This window comes from Parambassis ranga, chromosome 10 (assembly GCF_900634625.1).
Source record: "Parambassis ranga chromosome 10, fParRan2.1, whole genome shotgun sequence".
NCBI classification, from domain to species: Eukaryota; Metazoa; Chordata; class Actinopteri; family Ambassidae; genus Parambassis; species Parambassis ranga.
Window position 1 is genome coordinate 21,111,417 of NC_041031.1, and position 21,766 is coordinate 21,133,182.

At 42.7% G+C, this 21,766-nt stretch overlaps 1 protein-coding gene across 2 annotated transcripts in view; it reads right to left on the reverse strand.

The window, feature by feature from the left end:
• fat2 (FAT atypical cadherin 2) overlaps window positions 1–21,766 on the reverse strand; it is an 80,063-nt gene that overhangs the window by 17,493 nt on the left and 40,804 nt on the right. For both annotated transcript variants that reach the window (XR_003671406.1, XM_028417058.1), the window contains exons 15-23: window positions 21,499–21,732; window positions 19,104–19,493; window positions 10,095–10,306; window positions 8,426–8,563; window positions 8,200–8,343; window positions 4,947–5,144; window positions 3,735–4,335; window positions 3,442–3,642; window positions 897–1,054 (exon numbers count right to left, since the gene is read on the reverse strand). Coding sequence is in view for 1 of the 2 variants with exons in the window: in XM_028417058.1 (XP_028272859.1) it covers window positions 897–1,054; window positions 3,442–3,642; window positions 3,735–4,335; window positions 4,947–5,144; window positions 8,200–8,343; window positions 8,426–8,563; window positions 10,095–10,306; window positions 19,104–19,493; window positions 21,499–21,732 (2,276 nt within the window). In the remaining variant the exon portion in view is untranslated. The remainder of the gene's footprint in view (window positions 1–896; window positions 1,055–3,441; window positions 3,643–3,734; window positions 4,336–4,946; window positions 5,145–8,199; window positions 8,344–8,425; window positions 8,564–10,094; window positions 10,307–19,103; window positions 19,494–21,498; window positions 21,733–21,766) is intronic.

The window sequence follows — 21,766 nt, forward strand, 5'->3', positions numbered from 1 at the left end:
ACAGGTGATGCTGGCACAAAGAGGCAAATCAAATATTCAATCCTGGCATTTAAGATGACATCGGTTGGCGGAGTTGAAGTCTAGTGGTGCTGACTGGAATCAGAGCAGGAAACTAAATTAGAATGAAAAGCTTTACTCGTCGTTTCCTCGTGAGGAACTCCCTAACTCCCTTAGATTAAATCAGCATCTCTGCGATTTTATCATTCTGCAAGTAAATTAGTGTCAAACAACAACATAACACTATCCGCATCTGAAAATTAGGAGGAGATTCAATCTCTCAGCAGCAGCAGCAGCACTTGAACAGCAGCATAAATTGATTCCCAGCTCAGAACACAACAAATGTTTACACTTCCCTAAAATGAAAATAATGCATTTCTGGTTCCTTCAGTTGTAATTAAGCTGCTGTCTGTCTTATTTTATTATTTTATCTTCTTCAGCTGAACATAAAGGTGTCCTCCTCCTCCTCCTTATGTCAACACAGTAAACACTTAACATTATGTTGTTTCTTTTCCTGGATTTACCTTGGTTCACAATGCTGCACAACCACCACATAACTAGCTGACCCTGTGTGCTCAGTGCTTATTCTCAGACAGATAATGTGGCGAGTGACGAGCTTCATTATGTGTATATGGTGTCACCTTTTGTATGTAAACCCCTAATCTTCAGTCTATGCTCTGTGAAATACTGAAAATACTAAAGTGAACAGCACAGTGCTGGAGTAACAACCCATCACTGACGACATAATGAGCTACAACAGGACAACTGAAAGGCAACAGAGCTCAAATAATACCCAGCATTATGTGAATTATGATGACAAACACAAAGAGGCTGCAGCGGAAGAACACCGACATCTGACACAAATGTCCTTCCTAACGCAGCCTTGGAGGGATGAATACCTGTAAAGCTCCCCAGTCCTTGATGCTGTGGGTGGAAACAATGAGGCCGTGCTGCTGGAAAGTCTTGAACCTCAGAGTCAGGCTGAAGTCGTGGCTGTCCTCATCCATCCGGTGAAGGTACTTCAAGTAGGACTTCCCGTCAAACCTCAGTGCCGACTCTGAAATGTAAAACAACCTGTAGTGAGCAAATACAGCTGCAGAGGAAGATGCAACACACACACACACACACGTTTACACACCAGTTCTGTTAAAATCTGTTTTTTAAGTCAGCTGACATCATTTTTCAGTAAACAATTGTGATAGTTTTTCTTTCTTTAATCAAGAGAAAACAGAACCTTAGCTGATTTGTCATCTGAAGCCTTCTTTGCAAAACAACAATAATCATCATCATCGTCATCTTTTGATTTATTTGACTGCTCAATCTGCAGATGAAACTGAATGTGATGTGTGATGTCAGATCTGACACAAATTTGTTTCATCTTTTCACTGAGAAAAAAAATCAAATGCCAAAAAAAAAAGAAACAGAAAAAAGCAAAACGATCCACAGCCTGGCAGAGCTACAGACGCAGGAGGACGGACTGAGAGCAGGCTGGACGAGCGATGTGATGGGAGGATCATTCATGAATCCAGGGAGTGCATTAGTGTATCGCTTTTTTTTTGAGGCTTTGGAAATTTTTGGAAAAAAGTAGAAAAACACTGGACTTGGATCCAGTAACTCTGAATTTTTTTTCTGCTCCACATCGCTCGCTCTGAAGGGGCAAAAAACCTGATTGGTTGAACTCATCAATTCTTCAAGCGAGCAGCTCTGCAGCCACCGCTCTGTAATGACCATAGTGATTAGAAAATATTCTTTTTAACTTACCAGCAAATACTAAACATGGAAAATAAATGACAACTACAGAATGTATTATTTAATCAAACTTTGCACGATTAAAAACCTTCACCTTTTTATTATTCTTAGTTTTGAATTAACTGAATGAAAGTTTAGTCTGTAATGTTTTAAGAAAATACTTTTAAAAGTGATCCACTGATTTACTTTTTGACAAAAGTAACATTTAATTACATTTCGCTTCATGAATTACTTCAGTCTGTTATTTGTTTTTTTTAAAGGTAGGGTAGGAGATTTCACTCTGATGATCTTTTTGTTAAATTAGTGTAACTTCTCTTTACAATCCAATAGCAACCGATTAGTTCAGCAGTTTCTCATTAAAACGAAGAATATGAATCATCTGTGGAAGCTATAAAACACTAAAAACATCAGCCAATCCTCCGGGTGGACCCTGCGCGGAGTATTGGCTGGTTGTCACTCTCTTCCTGCTCTGAGCACCAGAGAGGTACGTGCATGATGGCCGAAGTCACAGACCGCAGCTCGTCTTCAGGTAATGCGCGTCCATGTGATTGGGAGGCGTGGCTTCGGGGTGAACTCCGAGAGAAAGGGGCGTGTCACTGAGTTTTCAAAATCTCCTACCCTACCTTTAATATATATTTATATATATTTTTATATATTTTTATTTTTATATATATTTTTATATATATTTTTCTACAATTCATTTATCTCCTTTTGTAGTTTATTATGACCAAAAAATTTTACCCAAATATTTATTTGAAATCAGGACATTACAGTGTTGGATCTGTCACAAGACATTACGTTTGTGTGGTTTGACCTCCTGCAGCTCTTTGTTTTCCTGGAGTGTTTTAAGACCTAATATCCAATAGTCAAAATACGGTGGCACAGACAGGAAGTGTTCCAGATAAAAGGGCTCCAAACAAGATAAAGTGTCTTATTCCACAGAGCCCCTAGCGCTCTATAATTCTCCGGGCACGGCGCTAATCCTCACAGGAATGCTGATACAAATTGTTGAAGAGCATCCGGCGAGGTGGCGCCGCCGCTGAATGGTTTAAACCATCAAGCGGCTGTAATCGAAGCTAGCTGAGGGCACATTCACACTAAAGGTGTTCTGAGTGGTTTATATGCAATCTGGGGGATTTACTCTCTTTTGTGTAGCTGGTAAGAAGAAAAAGAACCTTTGATCTCCAGCACCGACAGGTGCTTCCATTGAATTGTCTGAAAATACAAGTGACTCTAGCAGACAGAGGGAGAAATTAATCTGAGCCGAAGGGGTTCCTGCAATTAATCTGAACCTGGGAAGGAGCTGCAGAACTGAAAACAAAAAAGCTGAGAGGATCATACTGTTTCCTCTAATGATGGCTACAAATGTGTCCTGGCAGCAAGACAGAACTTTTTTTGTACATTGATAACTGCAAAAACAGTCAAATGCCTTGGCTTCACCTCTGTTTTTCTAAACCACAGCTGGATGTGAGGCAGTGGAGGACAGCACTGTGTGCTCTGTGTGGAGTTCTCAGCTGTCAGAGCAGCAGCTGTGTCTGAGGTAGCAGACTCGTCCTACTCTTCAAGACAAGATGCATGTGTGAATTGTCATTCTGCTTCCTTCCTGGCTTACACTCTCACATCAATACCCACATAGACACTCAGTCATTATAGCCTCTCTGACAAACGCACACAACAACAGGCAGGTGGGCGTACCGTTACAGGGGCAGACGCTCTCCCAGGTGTGTTGGGGGGTGATGTAACCCGCTCTGGCCGTGGTGAAATGGCTCAGTCTCTCTCCTGACAGTCGCACGGTGTTCCTGCAGCCTCGTGGTGGACACCCAGGACCCAGACACCCGTTGTGGCTCACTCTGAGGATGCTGAGGCCCAGAGAGTCCTCGATGTCTGATATAATCCCTACAGCAAGGAGTTCAAAGTTTCAGATTGTACACATTTTTATGATTGTTATTATTGATTAATATAATTCACTCATCATGTCGATTAATCACCTGCAAGTCTGCTTGTTGGCAGAGTGTGGATGCCGCCGCTCTGAGGCCTCCAGATCAGCAACACCTCCAGGACCCGGGCATCAGGCAGCTGCTGCAGGCTGGCGAGGTGAAGCTCTTGTCTGGGGAGATCCAGCGCTTGTCCTAGGCTGCGTTGGAGGCCTCTCCAGTGATCACCCAGAAACTCTTCTGGCGACAGCCCGACCAGCTGTAGTGTCAGACCAGAGTCCAGCATTCTCTGGTTGGCTGCCCACACATGAACTTTGACCCCCGTCCAGATACTGAACTTCCCGTCGCTCACACTGACATTGAGCGCATACGAACCCTCCTCCAGGTTTTCGTCTGCCCATATTTTACCATCAGCAAAGTCGATGGAGAACCGTTTCCCGTGCGGGTTTTCTGACACCAACTTGTAGGTCAGGATGTCCTGCAGGTCCTGGTCCGAGGCATGGAGCCTGCCGATGACCCGGTTTGCAAACAGCCCTCCAGATGTGGTAATGAAGACCTCGAGGGGCACCACAGAGGGAGGATACTTGCTCTGCTCAGTGACATTGATGTTGACCACACAAATGGAGGACAAGGGAGGGTGGCCGCTGTCTGTCGCCTGAGCAAAGGTTACAAATGCACAACTGTCACAAGACAAGTTCATTTAGTCACTTTTAAGTTTTAGTTATGCTTATTTAGCATGAAAATCAAGATCAAATGAAACTTTAAATTAAGTCTTTAATCAAATTGATACTGATGGGTTTCCAGGCTCAGCTGATTTCCTGGATCCCTGAAGGACACACACACACACACCTGCATCTACAGTGGTGCCCTCACCCCCAATCAGATGGTGATTATCAGCTTATTTATTGATGGACTGAAAATTACTTTGTTTTCACTTCTCTCTGCTGCTCGGCCAGAGTGATGCCACCTCTCTTGTCAGCAGGATAGCGGCTGAGGCTGCCAGGGACACTAAGGCCATGCATCAGCATGTTATCACTGAAGCAGGAGTGCAGTGCACCGCTTTGTATTTTCTTCCACGGTGTGACAATTTGTGTGATTTTCATTTTGTTGTCAAGAAATTTGAATCGCATGAGAGCAGATGTGACAGTGTATTATTTCTGCTCACTGGGTGAAGACAGAGAACAGGCGCAAAAGGTCAATGCAGAGAGAATAACAGGAGAGCTAACTCTGTGTAGAGAACAAGGTGTGTGTGACAGCCTTTCTTACCTGGATCTTGAGCTGATGGTGAGGTTTGACCCTCTTCCTGAGTGGAGCGGAGAGTGACAGCAGACCGCCCTGGTCGACATGAAAGCGGCGGTCCTCATTGCCGCTGACGATATGGAAGGAGAAAGGAGGGCCATTCTTGGGCGTGTCTTTGTCCGTCACCACGAGCTGGAGGATGCTGCTGCCGACTGACTCACCCTCCTGCAGGAGACAGGTTTATTAATCTTTCTTGTACCCCAAGTTTAATTGGTTCCACTTTGAAACCCTTCGTGAAGGTCATAATGTGGTCCAAAGTACAACAACACTTCCTCAGGCACTGTAAGCTTGATAAAACAAAATAATAACAGTTTTCTGTGACGGATTGCCTGACATGCTGATTTTTTACAGTGCACTGGAAACTGATGGTTTCTTGGAAAATAGCAGCAGTACACACAGTTTGGAGTTAATGGGCTAAAACATGCAACACCTCTTGGGTGCTAAATTTAAATTACAGCACACGTCACAAAATGCAGTCCTGTTGTGTCAGAGCATGACTTCATCATCAGTGTGCACTGTATATGCAGGCAGAGCTCAGTGGTTTAAAGAAAGCATTAACAACAGACTGAGCTTCAGCTTCCCTGCAGCCAGCAGATGTCTTTTCCTCCTGTGCGGTGCAGTGACACTAAAGATCCCAGGAAGAAGTGATTTGATTGATAGTTATCAATGAGAACTGATGCTTGGAAGATTAGGCAGGTGATTGTAGTGTGGGGTGAACACATGTCTGGAACTTAACTAGTCTGTGGTTTCTTATACTTTATAACTCATCATTTTGCATCACCTTAGCAAACCTGCAGTCCAACAAGCTAGACCGAGTTAACACGCTGCAAGTAATTTTTAAATTAGACCTTAAGAGGATATGCAGGAGCAGGAGCAGTCTTAAAATTCACAACACTAATGAATGACATCTGCGGTGAACACAGCCTAACGGGATCTTTTTATGCCTGAGCTGCTTGTAGGCGGTTTCAAAGAGAGAAAAAGTAGTGTCCCAATCTTCCTTAAAGTTCCTAAAATTATTTTTTTGCCACTACTACCATTATAAGTTTTATTATTCTGGACGAGACTGCAGACTACAGAGTAACAGAATTACAAAAATAAATAAATAAAACAGTCTACCAATCATTGATATCACTTATCAAATCTGCCAATCAGCTGTAGCCTGGAGATCAGCCAGACAGATACGATAGGTTATATTTTTTCATGGAACTATCATGTGGTGCATTCAAGGACAATTGGCCAATTTAAAGTCTGAAGATTCTACCCATCTTGTTATGATTAATGATGTAATAAAACTCTGTGTCTCCCATTAGAATGCATGTCAGCTTACTGAGGACAGCACAGATAAGCAAGCAGAAATTATAGAAAACATTATGTTGGTATTTCTAAACCCAGTGATTGAACTGCTGTTAAACAGAGATTAAATACAACAACCTAATTTTAGCAGATGTAACTTCCTAATCCAGATGCTGAACACAAACCACTTCATTCGATCCAGTTAGATGTGAGTGAGACCTGTTTGCATGGATTACTAATGTGTCGCTGTTCCACATGCCAGAACCAAGACTTCAGGCACACGTTGTCCATCAACACATCTGCAGCCTGATTCATTGCTACAGTGCTGCTGCATATTTTAAGGATGCTTTCACCGACACAATGAATCACCTGTTCTGCTGCCTTTAGTGAAATGCTTCGACTGAAACGTGCTGCAGACACTACACTACAACAGATGCGCCAGTCGTAAACGTCAGGCGTCCAAGAGTGACAAACAGTCAAACAACCGCCTGTAATTGCTGCAGGACAGAGGGCGCTGCCCCCGTCAACCTGCGGCACCTGTCTGGAAAAAATAAAAAGACATTCCCATCAGCTGCTTCAGCAGCATCCATCTGCTCAATGCAATCAGAGTTCCTTCATCAGGTTGAGCTGGCTGCAGAGACATTAGCAGATGGGGCAACATCACCGAATTTGGATTCATCACCGCAGAACGTTTGGCAACATCTTGGTTCATGAAGTATCCGCTCTGTGAACTGGATGGAGTCTCTGAGCTGGCAGAGCTGCAGCTGTAGGACTGATGGAGAGCTGGCAGCAAACGTGTCAATTGTCAGTGAGCAACAGCCAGCGAGGATGAAATAATGTGGTGTGAGGCTCCAAAACACAAACACAGGTTTGGGACTGAAGCATCCAGCGGTGCAAAGCTCTCACACACGGACGCACAGAAGTGCAGGTAAATTGCCTGTTAAAAGTTTTTCTACACCAGCAGACTTGGCTGCGTAATTAGAGGTTTTTAGGTGAAAGGGTGGCACTGATGTCCTGTTAGCAACACACACTCGCGCACACACACACAGAGCAAAAAATCATGACGGCTGATGTTCCTGCTGCTTTGATCCCCACAAAGTTCAGAAACCCTGCTATGGTTCTGCCTCTCTGAAGAGTTTCACTCTTGAACTCTCAGCACACAGTTTTAATGAGCTCTGGCTGCCGCAGTGATGATGGAGCAGCACTTACAGGTCAGCATATTTTCACAGAAGCACGGAGAGTTGATACAGAAAGGATGGAGAGCGACTGGTGTGTAGTGAATTTTCTTTAATTATCTGTAGTCATTAGTCCACCTGTCCTCAGTGTAGTTTGGACATATGCAGCTTATAGCAGAGTATCTATGTTTTTTAGGAGTTGCATGTTCTGCTCATGCTCAAATATAACATAGAGTCCTAAAATAAGTTCCCCCTGTGCATATTTTTCCATTGAGTTGTCAAAACTCACACTTGAATGCAGCTGCGACGTCCCCTTTTCCAGGACACCGGAGGTTATATGAGGGAGCTGATGTGCAGGCGATTCATTCTGGGGTGTCCTGGGTGAATTTATTTATTTCCCCCCCAATGATTGGTTGTTGACTTTTTGTTGATGCAGTAAGTTTTGTCTTTTTCCTGAACTGCCGCCAACATTTTTTTTTTTTTTACAGCCAGCCTATATCTCAGGGCACAAAACAAAAACCGGACTTCTCAAACAGAACACATCAGTAAGTGTCTCCCAGAGGTGTGCAGTTTTCTTCAGGGGTCAAATCAATTCACAAAACTTAGTTCATTAAGAAACAAATACCTCTACAGATCCATGTCTGCCCAGGATATCAATACTGTATGTAAAGAAGAATTTTTACTCTGCAGCCCTGCGTGTTCTGTCACATGTTCTGGCCTGCCTTTCATTTTTATGACTCTGGTTGTCGTACCTGCAGCAGCAGACTGTGGTTAACCTGGGAGAAGATGGGCGGGTTGTCGTTGACGTCGGTGACAGTGATAGTGATGAGGACGGCCGATGACAGAGGAGGATTACCTTCATCGGCTGCCTGCACTGTCAGAGAGTAGTGAGGGATCTGCAGAGGAGGTGAAAGGAGTTTGTTTATTTCTTGTTTTTTGGGGGAAGTGAAGCTCGTGACTCGTCCTCCACAGACTCACCTCCTCTCGGTCCAGCGCTGTGCGGACAGTAATTTCACCGCTGCGAGGGTGAATGGAGAACTGCTGCTGAAGGTCTCCACTCACTATGGAGTACCGCAGCAGATTATTGATCGGACCATCCTGATCTGTGGCTGTTACCTGAAGGCGAAGGAACAGAGGGGGGGAGATGAAATGGTTTTGGTTGGATGTCAGAGGTCAGGCGGAAATCAGACAAAGGATCAACATGTTATTGACAAACAGGCGCAAGCTAATAGAGCAACAACAATGTTTTATATTTATATTTAGGTTGTGAAAAGGAGGTCCTGGCTAGTTACTCATTCCAAGGTCTGAATGCACATCCTTGGGTTGAAGAATCATTTAAAAGGAGACTTCCCTTCCATGACAGTTTACATTACAACTCAATATACATCTGTATATTTCATTATATTGCTGTAAGCTGTTTGGACCTCTGTGACGTAATGTCAACATATTTGAGCAGATAAATTCCAATAATATGTTTGTGTTGTGCTGACTGGCCTTGATGAACAATAGGAGGTTGTTTAGCCACAACTTTAAGTGATTTTATTCCCCCGTGTGTCACCACTCAGAAAGAAGATCGGACGTTTAACATTTCTAAAATAAAAGACTTTCAGGCTCAGTAATGGGAAACGATGACTCATTAAAAAAAAAAAAATAAAACAATGCTGTGAAATCATCCTGATTCCTTCTTAATCCCTCATTATAACCAGGTCCTACAACAAAGGGCTGACAGCCTCTCTCCTAATTATGGAGGGGAAAAAAATGAAGGCGTTTTTAATGGAGACATATTTCAGTTAAACGGTGAAAATGAAGAGAAGGGAGCAGACAACGGCAGAAGAAAAATGTCAAACGTGAAACCTTATGATTACAGACTCATCATCCAGCCATGCTACAACCATCAGTGAGCCACTGAGCTGTGTTATTGCTGTGTTATCTCTGCTGCTGGCCTGACAGATGACGGGTGACATGTTGTCGGATAACTCTGTGTGTGTGTGTGTATTTAATCGGTCTTTTGCAGATGTACATCATAAACACGATCGTCTCGTGCCATCATGGTGTTATTGCGTGTATGGATTCATCTATAAATATTATTTTCATGCCTTCAATTCTCTGTGTTTGTGTGTAATCTTTTTATTTTTATTAGCTGAAGTGTCAGCCGGCTGCCAGATGCCAGAGAAGTCATATTACTTACGTGTGTGTGTGTGTCTGTTCTGCGTGTTTGTGATTTTGTGTGAAATGAGATCATCTGAGTTTATGTGTGTGCATGACTGTTAAATATTTGCTGGTTACACCTGTGATATGTGTGTGCTGATGCATGTCTCATGCGTGTGTGTGTGTGTAAACATCACTGTACTAAACCTAAAGATACCAGATAAATGTCGTCTGACCTTGGAAAGATGTATATATAAGGCCAGTTCAGTTAAAAAAAAGCCAATGTGGAAGTGTTAAAAGTTGCAGTTCATGCCTCAGCCTCTAGGGGTTGGCTCCCAAAGTGAGTCATTCCCCATAGACCCCCTATGTTAAAATGTCCAACTTCACAATCAAACATGTTTACAGCCTGGTACATAACACGACGGTATGTTGCGGTGCATTCTGGGTCAGCAAACACAGGACACGTGTAACTCCATATTTGTGTCTCCTGTCTCTTTACCGTCATGACCAGGCTTCCGGGCGTCAGGTCCTCTGATATTTCAGCTTTGTAGTCACCCTTTCCAAACACCGGCGCGTTGTCGTTCACGTCCGTCACGTTGATGATAACCGTGGTGATGTCAGTGAGGGACGACTTGCCGCGACTCCCCTCCACAGACAGGTAGTACTCCCGGGCAACTTCAAAGTCCAGCGGGGCGATGAGGGTCATAAGGCCTGCAGGACCACAAGAAGTGACATTTATGGCACTACATACAAGAACCATGACTGGGAGCAAGAGAAACATCGACTCTATTAAACAGTATTGTTTTTACTTCTTATCATAAAACAAGTGCAGTGGCATTTAGCTGGCTGGTTAAACAGCAGTGGGATTCATAAAACATGTGCAAAGTCTAGATTTTGTTGCGTGCAGTCCCACCAGAACACTGTTGTGAAGTACAGTATACAAGGTTATTTACGCAATGACATGATACAGACCACGTATGTATTTGATTATATAAGCTTACACTTAGAGAAAAACACATCTATAACTCTTACAGAGAGTTAGGGAGGAACTCTTTGATGCGGTGAAGGCCGAAGCACTAGGAGGCATGGACTAAGATAAATCATCCAACATAGAAGGGACAAAGGGTTTCATAGTCATAAATATGTTGGACCAATTATGATAATTAGTAGGTGGAGATAAAGGGGCAACATGTCCCAATATGGGAATACCAACGAGGGTCTTGAAGAACTGTTTATCTATTATGCAAATGTACCTCAACTTTCAATAAAACAAGCCTGTGTCCAGGGGAAGGGCAGAACACTTATGGAGGGGAGTGAAGCAGACTGAAAGGCCTGTGTTCACTGAGTGTTCTCCCTTTTGCAAAAGGCGAAACTACAAAACCCAGGGTATTTTCTTTCACTCAATGTTCTGAATACAGGAGACGGAATCTGACAATCCGGGGTGACCAGGGAAGGTCACGACACTGTTCAGAGTCACGCAGGTTTAAATTCAAGTCACACGCCTGGTCCTGTCAGCGTGAAGACGCACATTGTAACACTGTATTTGGTGCTGATGCTCATTAGTCATTGCAAACCACACAAATAGACATAAATAGGAGAAAACAACCAAACTGCATAATTTTCTGTATTAAAAATTTACCAACAATTTTCTAAGAGTAAGATGTCTACACATCAGTGTGTACTCTGGCAAGGTCATGCTAATCAGCACGTCAGCTGTAATGTTTACCAATTAGCATGCACCACTCAAGATGTAGGACCATTAATGATGTTGGTTTATTTGAGCCTTAGTTGTTGTTTAACTATTGTCAGAAAAAAAAACAAATGTCTGAATGAACTGTTCTTTTATTGATTGTGTAGCTAATCCTTGTAGCATTACTGAGCATCAGTGGTTAGCATCTAAACTGTCAAAAATTAATCACACAACAATTGTGAACATGTCACATTTTAGCATGCTGATGCTAATGATGCAACTCTGAACTGATGAAATGCTAACATGCTACTACTTAACTTAACTTACTATTTTAGCATATTAACAACACTAGCAGTGTTGGGAAGAATACTTTTTTACATGGATTACTTACTGAAGTAGTAGTAGTAGCTAACAGCTAACTAGTTCACTCCTTCAAGTGACGCTAACAGTGTACCGGCATCATGACTGAGGAGCATTAAGCATGCAGCGCTTCATCCTCATCCTCAGACTCTGACCCCCATCAGTCCGGCTGCTCTGTCCTCTCTGTCTCCTGCAGCTGCAGCTTTGCTGACATGAACCAAAAACGTTAGCTTTGCTCAAAGATGTTGTATTGACGGTAAGAGATCTCACTCCAATGACTATTTACTGTCATAAACACGTATATGCACACTCAATGAGACCAGCGATCAGGAGAGAGTCAGACATCTGCCGTAAACAGGATCTTTGTTGTAAGAATACGATGATTTTTTATGTGACTTCATCCAGCAGAGTGAATAAACACATGAAAGTACCGTCGTGTAATCCACTGATTTTAGAAATGTAACTGTATTCTGATTACCATCTCTTTAGACTGTAACGGAATACAGTTACTATTTTTTTGTATTCTAATTATGTAACGTCGGTACATGTTCCGTTACTCCCCAACACTCAACACTAGTGATGGAACCTTCTTAGCATGCAAACACATCTGTAAACAACTGTAAACATACTAACATGTTACCAATTGTGTGTAAACTTTGTTAACATGCTGCCATTTAGCATGCCGGTGCTAATTATGTAATGCTAATATTTTGTAAATGGTCATGCTGGTTGCTACGAAGTACGATGGAGACATGCAGGAGTCAGTTGTTACTTTTTAAAAGAAAAACCCATCAGTCACAGGTGTGACACCTGTCCCACCCCCCCAATATAAGCATGTATTTTACAGCTCTGCTTGAACACACATCATGTTGAATTATGTAGACTGACAGACATAACAGACCATTTAAAATGGTTGTTATTGTGGTACATGGAAGGTGCTTCGGATGGTAAAATCCACCGTAAGTCAAACGCGTCCCGTGTGTGTTATCGTGTGACATATGTGGTGAACTCTTCCTTTTGTCGGCTCAGTGAAGCTGTGAGTTTAACCTTTCAGGGACTATAAATCTCTCCACAGCTGGCTGCGGTGTTCATGTGTTATCCGTCATCCACATGTGAAGTCTCACCTCAATTTATGGCAGTGATAAAAAGAGGCGTCAGAGTCGGAGCGATGCTCACTGTGTGGCGTTTCCACTGTTTTTGTCTCTGCCTTCCCTTCAGATACTTTCAAGTATTCATTTATCTGACCTGCCGTAAACCTGCTGAACTTTAACACATAGACCTTTTCACCCGCCACTCTCTCCTCGTGTGGTCATTTCATTAGTGCAGCCATGTTACTGAACACTTGCTTTGTTGTGGTTATAAATGGCATGTCTCTGTGTCGGGGGAGGGACAAAGAAAACACACATTTTCTATGTTTTATGTTTAACAAAATACCAACACTGTGGATAAATGGAGATGTTAATCACCTGGAACTAAATACTCACCAGAGCAGTGTTGTTTTTTTTACTGAGGACAGACATTTTAAATGTTTTTTTGCCCTAATTCACCACAGACTGTACACATGGTGAGAAATCGTCCATTTTGAAGAGATGCACCACACTTGCTACTCAAACACAATAATTATTTGAATAAATGCCGATATAAGTCTAATAAAGTCTAATTTTGAACCTTTATTTGGTAACCCAACTATAAGCAACAGATGCACTAAAGCACAAGCCAAATTCATTTTCTGATCTATACTCTACTTTCTGAGGCAGCTGAGGTCCTTCGACATCTGCAGGACGATGCTGAGGATGTTCTCTGAGTCTGTGGAGCCATCATGTATGCTGCTGTCTGCTGGAGCAGCAGTCTGAGGGTGAGGGACATCAACAGAATCAACAGAATCATCAGGAAGGCGGCCATGTTGTGGGAGAGGACCTGGACTCTCTGACAGAGGTGTGTCAGAGGAGGACGTGGTCCAAAATAAAGACCATACTGGACTGTCCCTCTCACCCGCTCCACACTGTGCTGACCAGCTACAGGAGCTCGTTCAGCAACAGACTCCGACTCCCACGATGCACCACTGAGAGACACAGGAAGTCATTCCTGCCTGTCTCCATCAAACTACTGAACTCTGCACTGTAACATTCACTCAGACACTGTGCATTCATACTGGTACATTCATGTCCTGCTCTTTACTGTGTAAAGGTTTTTATACAGTGGTAAATATGTTTCTTCTTCTTTAGACACAACTCAGGGATTTAAATTCAACGTATCTTTAATCTGTATTGTCTGTAACAAAAAAGAATTTTCCCTCGGGGATAAATAAAGTAATTCTGATTCTGATTCTGATTCACAAGAAATTAGTCTGGTCTCTGTGGGTCCAAGCGGTACCAACAAACACAGAATAATCTCTGGACTCTTGATGCATTTGGACTCAGCGTGTCTACTTGTCTTCTTTTCTCATAAACCACCACGTCTCCCTCTCTTTGCAGTCGGACCAAATGTAAACATGGAATCAGTGTTTTGGGTTAAAACTTTTATAGATTCGGTGCTGAGGGACTGACTGTGTGTTTGTTAAACTGAACGTACCTGAAGAGAATGGAAACCTCCGAGTGAGTTCACTACAGCAGACGGAGCCCGGGAGCAGCAGCCCACTGCAGCTCATCATATCCAGCAGCACTGTGTGTGGGTGAGACACACAGCCTGCTTCCCTGGGCTGCCAGCCAGTCTGCTGAACCACACTTCATTAAGATAAAACAAAATGGGATCCAACAAAAACAACCATCTACCATTCCCCTCCAACTAAACACCTCCAGGTTTCAGCAAGTAAATTATTTGCACCTCGTACACACACACAGCACAAGTCTCACTTTATTGATTTTTCTGAGATCAAGGAGATTTCTACAGCCAGTCTGACTCACACTGATCCAAGCTGGGTTATTTATTCATTTGTTTTTTTACTGTGAGAAAGTTGGCTGAGCTCCAGCTGTTTTTTCCCATCATAATCTCATCCACGCTCCCCTGTGAGTCCTAACTTCACCAGTACGTCCAGTTTATCCTGCGTATAACACAGAGCTGCTTCTGTACACGCAGCAGCCGACAGCCTGGATCATTCACATCACTCATATCTGTGAGGAACATGAAATAACGACGGCCACTTAAAACAGACCCCTTCTGTGACAGTGAAGGACATTCAGTTCCCATTCGAGCAAACGTCATTCAAAGCTGGATGTAAGAAGTGGAACTGCAAATACTGTCATTTAAAACCAGCTGGAATAAAATACATTAAAAAACAACACTGCTTCATGCTTTTGTATTTAAAGCCCCTCGTGGAAAATCTCCCCCTCCTGGCAGTGAGAGGAATTACACCAGAATAGCTATAACGTATTTTGCATGTCTTTTTAATCCAGATGATGGATTATTGTCCATGTTTTTAGTGTGAGAACAAGGCTGCAGAGCTATTTGAGGAACTAACTTTTACCAAGATTTGAAATGTCGCCTGATGTTTTAGAACCAAACTTGCAGGCGCCTTTGTTTGAAATTTAAACGTGTATCAATGTCAGAAACGTTATAAAATATCCGTTCCATTCCTTTTAGTTAAATCGACTGTAGCTGTTTTGAGTCTGATAACTCAGTTTTTGTCCAAGTAGCTGTGAGTAAAGCAGTGGTAACCTGATTTGTGAAGGAGGCTGAGTGTTCATTCCTGTTAACCTCAACACCAAAACTCCCCTATGAAGCTGACATCTGTCATGCAAGCCTATTATTTTCATTTCAATATGACTGCACAGACACACCAAACCAAACTTTTCGGCAAAAAAAAAAAAGGTGACACTGCTGTTTTCCTTCCCTGGCACTGATTTCCCATCAGCCCCTGTAACTCCTTCCAACACCTGCCACTGCTGAGAGCTGAGAGAAGCTTAAGCTCCAAACAAAACAGCTTTTTTCTGTTACTGTAAATAATTCCCATCTTAAACAATGCGACGTGTAGATTTCCTCACACATTCACACATTGTAGAATTTCCACCAGAGACAGATGTTCCTCTGTGTAACAGCTCTGTTTGTGCAGGTAATTATGCTAATGTGTGAGGTGTTGTGCTCCTGTTCAACTCCTGCAGCAAGTATCTGATATAAACAGTTTGTTGAGCAGCTCACACACACACACACACACGCAGCTGCTGCCAGGTTTCTGTCAATACTGTCAATAAGGGTTCATATCTCTGTATTTTGGGACTTCTCAGAAAGAAGGCACTGGGTGAAGGTGATTTGTCTTTGTCGAGTCGAATTCCTGTACACACACAGACACACAGACAGACACACACACACAGACACAGTCAAGTGATCCGTCAAGCAGATCCGTTGTTTTGGACACACACACACAGACACAGTCAAGTGTGTGTGTGTGTGTGTGTGCAAAACAACGGATCTAATCTATTGTATTATATTGTCTATCTACTGTAAGATAAAGACAGCTTCCTGTATGTATTTAAACACACAAAATTTACTTTATGCACACATTTACGAAACAACAACTGACAGGCTGATACAGATCTAACCGACCTGTGGGTTTCTCAGGAGAAGAATAGAGTGGAGCCAAGATTACGTCCAGGCTAGCCTCTGTCTGTTTCATGAGCTTTTGCAATGAGCTTTTCTTTCATCTGCGTTCAAGTGTGTTCAACATGTTTAATATAATAATATAACTTTTTTAAATATTATACACGGTGACTGAACCTTCCTTCTAATTATATGTAACACAGCAGTAGGTGGAGCTAATTTAACTAATCGAGTGCAGGTAATTTGTATTTGTGATTAATCAGGAAGTGTAAAGCCCTGTTTGATCGCTTGCTTTCTTACATTTCAGAAAATTAAAAAATTTTTGCATGAATGGTTTTGAAGTAATGTTGTGTCTATTAATTACACAAAGCAATCACAGTACACATTTTTCCAACCTACAAACTCATTTATACCAAAGCATAAAAGGAGCTTTGCATTATTAAATATTGTATTCTGAAAAAGTCACCGTCTCTTCTTGAGGAATTTATCAGTGTCGTTCCCTGACATGTTGCTGGGAAGGCCTCGTCCATCTGGGACCTGCAGTAAGATGTGACAAATTGCCCTGTGTCTGAAAAAGTCCCTCTGATGCAGGGCCGGCGTCAGAGATACTGTTTACAACTGTGTCCTTAAGAGCATCCTTGGAGACGTTAACTGATGACGCAGAGAATCCATAATTTATTCAATAAATTCTGCAGACATCAAAAGACAAAACTCATGAATTATCTAATGTGGTCTCACAAAAACCAGTCAGTCTATCTACTGAGTGAAAATTAACTTTTATAAAAACAAGAGAATTCTTCTGCAGCACAGACACAGACTGAAACAACTTAAACCAACTGTAAACATTTGTCTCCAGAAACGTACACCACCGATCACATATGGATTAATGAAGAGCTCCGGGCCGTGTCTTGTCTTGTGGAGTTTATAGGTGTGTCCAAAAAGTGTTACCACCACTTTCCTGCGTGAAACGTGGGGGATTCATTGTTTGGAGCCAAAGTTAAATATAATAAAAACACAGTCGGCTTCCCTGCTAAAGGTAAATAAATAAATGCATCGATCCCTGTGAATTCTCAGGTGTTTCACCACCATAACATTTACCAATTAAAATTTTATTTGTTACTACTTTAGGGCAAAGAGAGGAAGATTCAACTTCCCCTTCTCACAACACTGACTTTTGTCGTCACTGGAGGCGACACAAAACTCAGAAAAGCCTTTAAACTCTGCACGTGTGCACTAATCGCAGGATAAAAGCCCCCCTGTTAGACCGTCGTCCCGATCACAGACTCACTGATGGTTTAACTTTAGAGAACTGCTTCACGTAAAGTTTGGGGAAAGATTCATAAAGTTCTTCATGTGAAAACAGGAGCAGACACACAACAACAACAACAACAACAACACCGAGCCTGATCTTAGGCTCTCTACGAGAACAAGTTTCAAGTTTGGGCCATGAATCAATTTCTGAGTGTGTGAGCAGGTTGCTCTGGCTTCGGTATGAATTTTCATTAAGATCACTTGACATGTCTTTGCACAAATGCTGACTCAGGCGTTGGGGCTGGTTAGGTCTTAATAGAGACACGGAGAATGTGAATGAATGTGTGTGTGCTGCTCATCCAAGCAGAGCGGGTACCATTAGATGCAACATTTGAAATGCAAACTGAAAATAAGGGAGGAAAAAAAAAGCCACAAAGGAATCAGGTTTTAGCAGCTAAACACCTGATGTGAGCACTTATTGATTAGTAGACGCTACAAAGAGCAGAAAGAAGTGAGCAGCAGTAGAGTTGTAGATGGTAAAAGTTTCTTTCTCTTCGGCATCAGAGCAGCAAAGTCTCACTCACATCTCTTAAACTTTCATCCCTTTAGCACTCAACTTTTTGTTTAGCGTTTGTTTCTGAGCTGAACAGTGAAGTCTCTGATTCTTGATTGATCGCAATACAAACATCACGCTGCAGCCTCCACAGATAACAAATCTCAGCTTAGACACTCAAGCCTTCAAACAAGGCTTTTTAATCCCCCTTCATAGCTGTGTATTTCTCATCTCATGAATAAATATATAACATTTCAAACAAAGCACCAACAGTAATCTCAACAACCTTGTCGGATCAAATGTGTTTGTTAAGTTGTTCTTTTTGTGGCTGAGTTCCAGATTCCGTTCAGCATCTCTCGTGGTTTTCAAACTTTAAAAGTCTCTGATCCCGCTAAATAATAAAAACCTAATGCAGCGGACAGTGATCAATGGATGCGCTTCTACTGACCAGCTGGCCTTTAATGATTTATTGGCAGCAGGCCGTGAGACAGTCTCTCACACGTTCCAACGGGCAGAGCTGCAGTTCACTCCTGAGCTCCTGAAAGTTTGGAATCCTACAGGGGGGATGGGTCATGTGACTAAGTGAAGGTCAGAGGACCCATTCTCCAGGTTTAAGGAAACAACAAAACAGATGAAGAGGTAAAAAGGCACCTGGGGAGGTGGAGGAAAGAACTTGCAATTATCCATCAAAAAATATGAAATGATTTTGCTAATTTCTAACTTTGCCTGGAGCATGTCGCTCTGTGGATTCCACCGGAAACCCGTGGTGTTGCATTTTAATTCAAATGCAGATATAATAGCAAGCGGCCTCTAGCCACTTCAGAGGCAAATCGTATTAAATCATTTTTTTCTTTACTTTTAAACCTTTTTAAAGTTCTTTTGTTTCCAACAAAGACGCCCTGACAACCCCACAGTTCACTAAGAAAGAGCAGAGCTGAGAAACTGGACTTGGATTTATTAAGAACCAGCGTAATTATTGTATCGTCAGCTGTTTCCATTGCCCCCAAGTGGCCAAAACTTTAAAAACAAAGCCATCGCAGAGAAAGTAACAAAGCCTCGCGTTGGACAGGAGTGTACAGTGAGTGTGTCTGTAGAGTTTAAAAGATAAAACCTCTTCTAACCTGATCGTGAGTTCAGCAGGAAGCGGCCGTCCTCGTTCCCGGAGATGATGCTGTACATGATGGGATCCGGCCCTCCGCCATCTCTGGTGAGCGCAGACACGCTCAGAACCTCCGACCCAACCGGAGAGGATTCCGGGAGCTGAGCGGTGTACTCAGAGCTCAGGAAGACCGGCTGGTAGTCGTCCAGGGACACCACGTCCACCGTCACCGTGGCGACGGAGTAGAGGTGACGGGGAAGGCCGCGGTCGGTGGCCTTCACCTTCAGCTCAAAGGTGGGCGGGGTGTCGGCCGACAGAGGCCGCTCCAGCCGCAGGATTCCAGAAAACTCGTCCAGAGAGAAGTAGCCGCCATCACCAGCCAGCAGCGAGTACTTTACCTCTGCATTTATACCTACAGGACGAAATTAAACACAGGTAAGACTCAAACTGATCACTTCGATTCCCTGATTCACTCACATACTCTCATTTCATTTAATAAATCACATCAGATACTACTTAAAGATCCATGCTGGCTGCACTTAAAAGTCTTTTTTTATTTTGGCAACAGAGGAACTTTTGTTTCTTTTACAGAAGCACGTCTTTTACAGAAGCACGTCAAATAATTTGGTTTCAGTCATGTGACGCTTGTTGAGAACGAGCACCGACAGATGAGCTCCTGCGTGACACCTTGATTCTTTTATTTGAAGGGGGAAAACAAATTAGCCGAGAAACTATTACTATTATCAAAACCACACCTGGATTTTCACAAGGTGTGTTTATGATTAGAAGAGATGACATGATGTCAAAACACAGAGGGAAAAAAAAAAGTTTGAAGACTTTCAACTCTCTGATCACAAAAGATGAAACACGCCTTCGAAATTCTGACGACTTTCCGTGCTATGCTACAAACAGAGATAGACTCTAATCATTTGTTATGTATTTTATTGTCATCCTTTGTGAGCCGTGCGGAAATTTTAAGCCTAATTAACTTTAATGTTAGTTTCACACCTGGAGTTTGGAGCACAGCAGGAGGTCAGAGCATAAAATCTAAAATGTGGTGAAATGCTTCAGACAGAAAACACTAAAAACACTAAATATGCACTCAAAGTATAATATATGCACAAAAAACAGATTTTTCTCTGTTTTTGTGAAACAGTAGGTTTTGATCTTTTGGCCCTATTCCCATGAAACACTCTGCACTAGAATCCTAAAAATCTGCAAAAAGCCTGCAATAAAGCCTAACGGGTAATTAATCACCTCCTCCATCTGATCCCTTGTAACACATGCAGCAGCTCACAGGACCCTGAGAGTTGGAGGCAGCTCTGGAGCTGCTGTTTTAGGATCATTACAGGAGCTAATGATGGAGGGTCATGTTTAAAAGTGGGCATTTTTAACAGAAACTCTTAACAAACAGATGACGGACCGGCCTGAAGGTGACGCTGCAGTTCTAAAGGCCAAATGTTGGATTTTAGGGCATGAGTTGTAAAAAGTGGAAGGATTATATCGATCCTAGAACAGATCTAATTCATTTTCTTAATGTGTCAAAGTGCTTTGATTCGTTTTTTGGCAAATGAAACAGCTGAATAAAAAAATGTTTGTGGGTTTTTCTTGTCTGTGAAACAGTTGCGAGCATTGAGAAAGAGGACAAGCTGCTGCACATCTGAAGGAGTGGCTGAGTGAGTGAGCACCTACCTGTCTGAATTCGTCCATCCCTGTGCAGACAGAGTGTGTGTGTGTGTGTGTGTGTGTGTGTGTGGGCAGAACATATAATACTATTATGTATTTGTGGTTGTCTTTTTTTTTTTTTTTTTTTTAAATCAATCCCAAGACTTCAACAAGCTGTTTGCGCTTTTGGCATGTGTTATCTGACTGTTCTAACACCTAAAAAGTGAGCAACTATCAAAGGCATCAGATGAATAAAACATTAAACCACTGCAGTGGATTTTTGCACCCAACTGTGCCGACTCACTTCAATCAGAACAGATCAGTTCTGAGTTACTTTACGTTTTTCCGGGGGGTTAAATCAGTGTTAAAACTGAGTAATTGAAAACACTTGCAAACATCTCACAACGTGAAACTTCAGAGAGCTGAATACTGATTATAAACACAAGTTAAAAGCTGCTGGGGTTAAAGGTGATAGTCTGTGAGCAGCAAATATTACAAATACAGCTGGAATGAGAGGTATCAGGTGGGTGTTTCAAAAAGCAAACTCTGACTTAGAGTGTTATTATGTTTGGGATCAGCTCATACTCACACAAAGCCAGTGTATTAAGGTTTAATAGTTTAAAAAGGATTGCTGATACCAAAGGTCTGTCACGACACGCTCTGACCTGAGAAAACCAGTATAATGTTCTCTCTCTCTCTCTCGCTGTTCGCTGCTGCCCCGAGATGACATTTAGAACTCGGCAGCTGCTCACCTGTGTCCGGGTCTTTGGCGTATATGACGGCGATGGGCGTGCGCACGGTGGTGTTGTCGAACACGGTGACCTCATAGTGGCTGGAAGAGAAGCGGGGAGGGTTGTCGTTCATGTCCTGGATCATCAGCAGGATGTCGGCCTGACAGGATCGACCCCCGCCATCCGTCGCTTTCGCCACCATGTTGAACTCCACTTCCTTCTCACGGTCCAACACGGCGAGAGTGAACAGCTCGCCTGGAGAGAGGCGACAGCTAGTTCAAACACACAC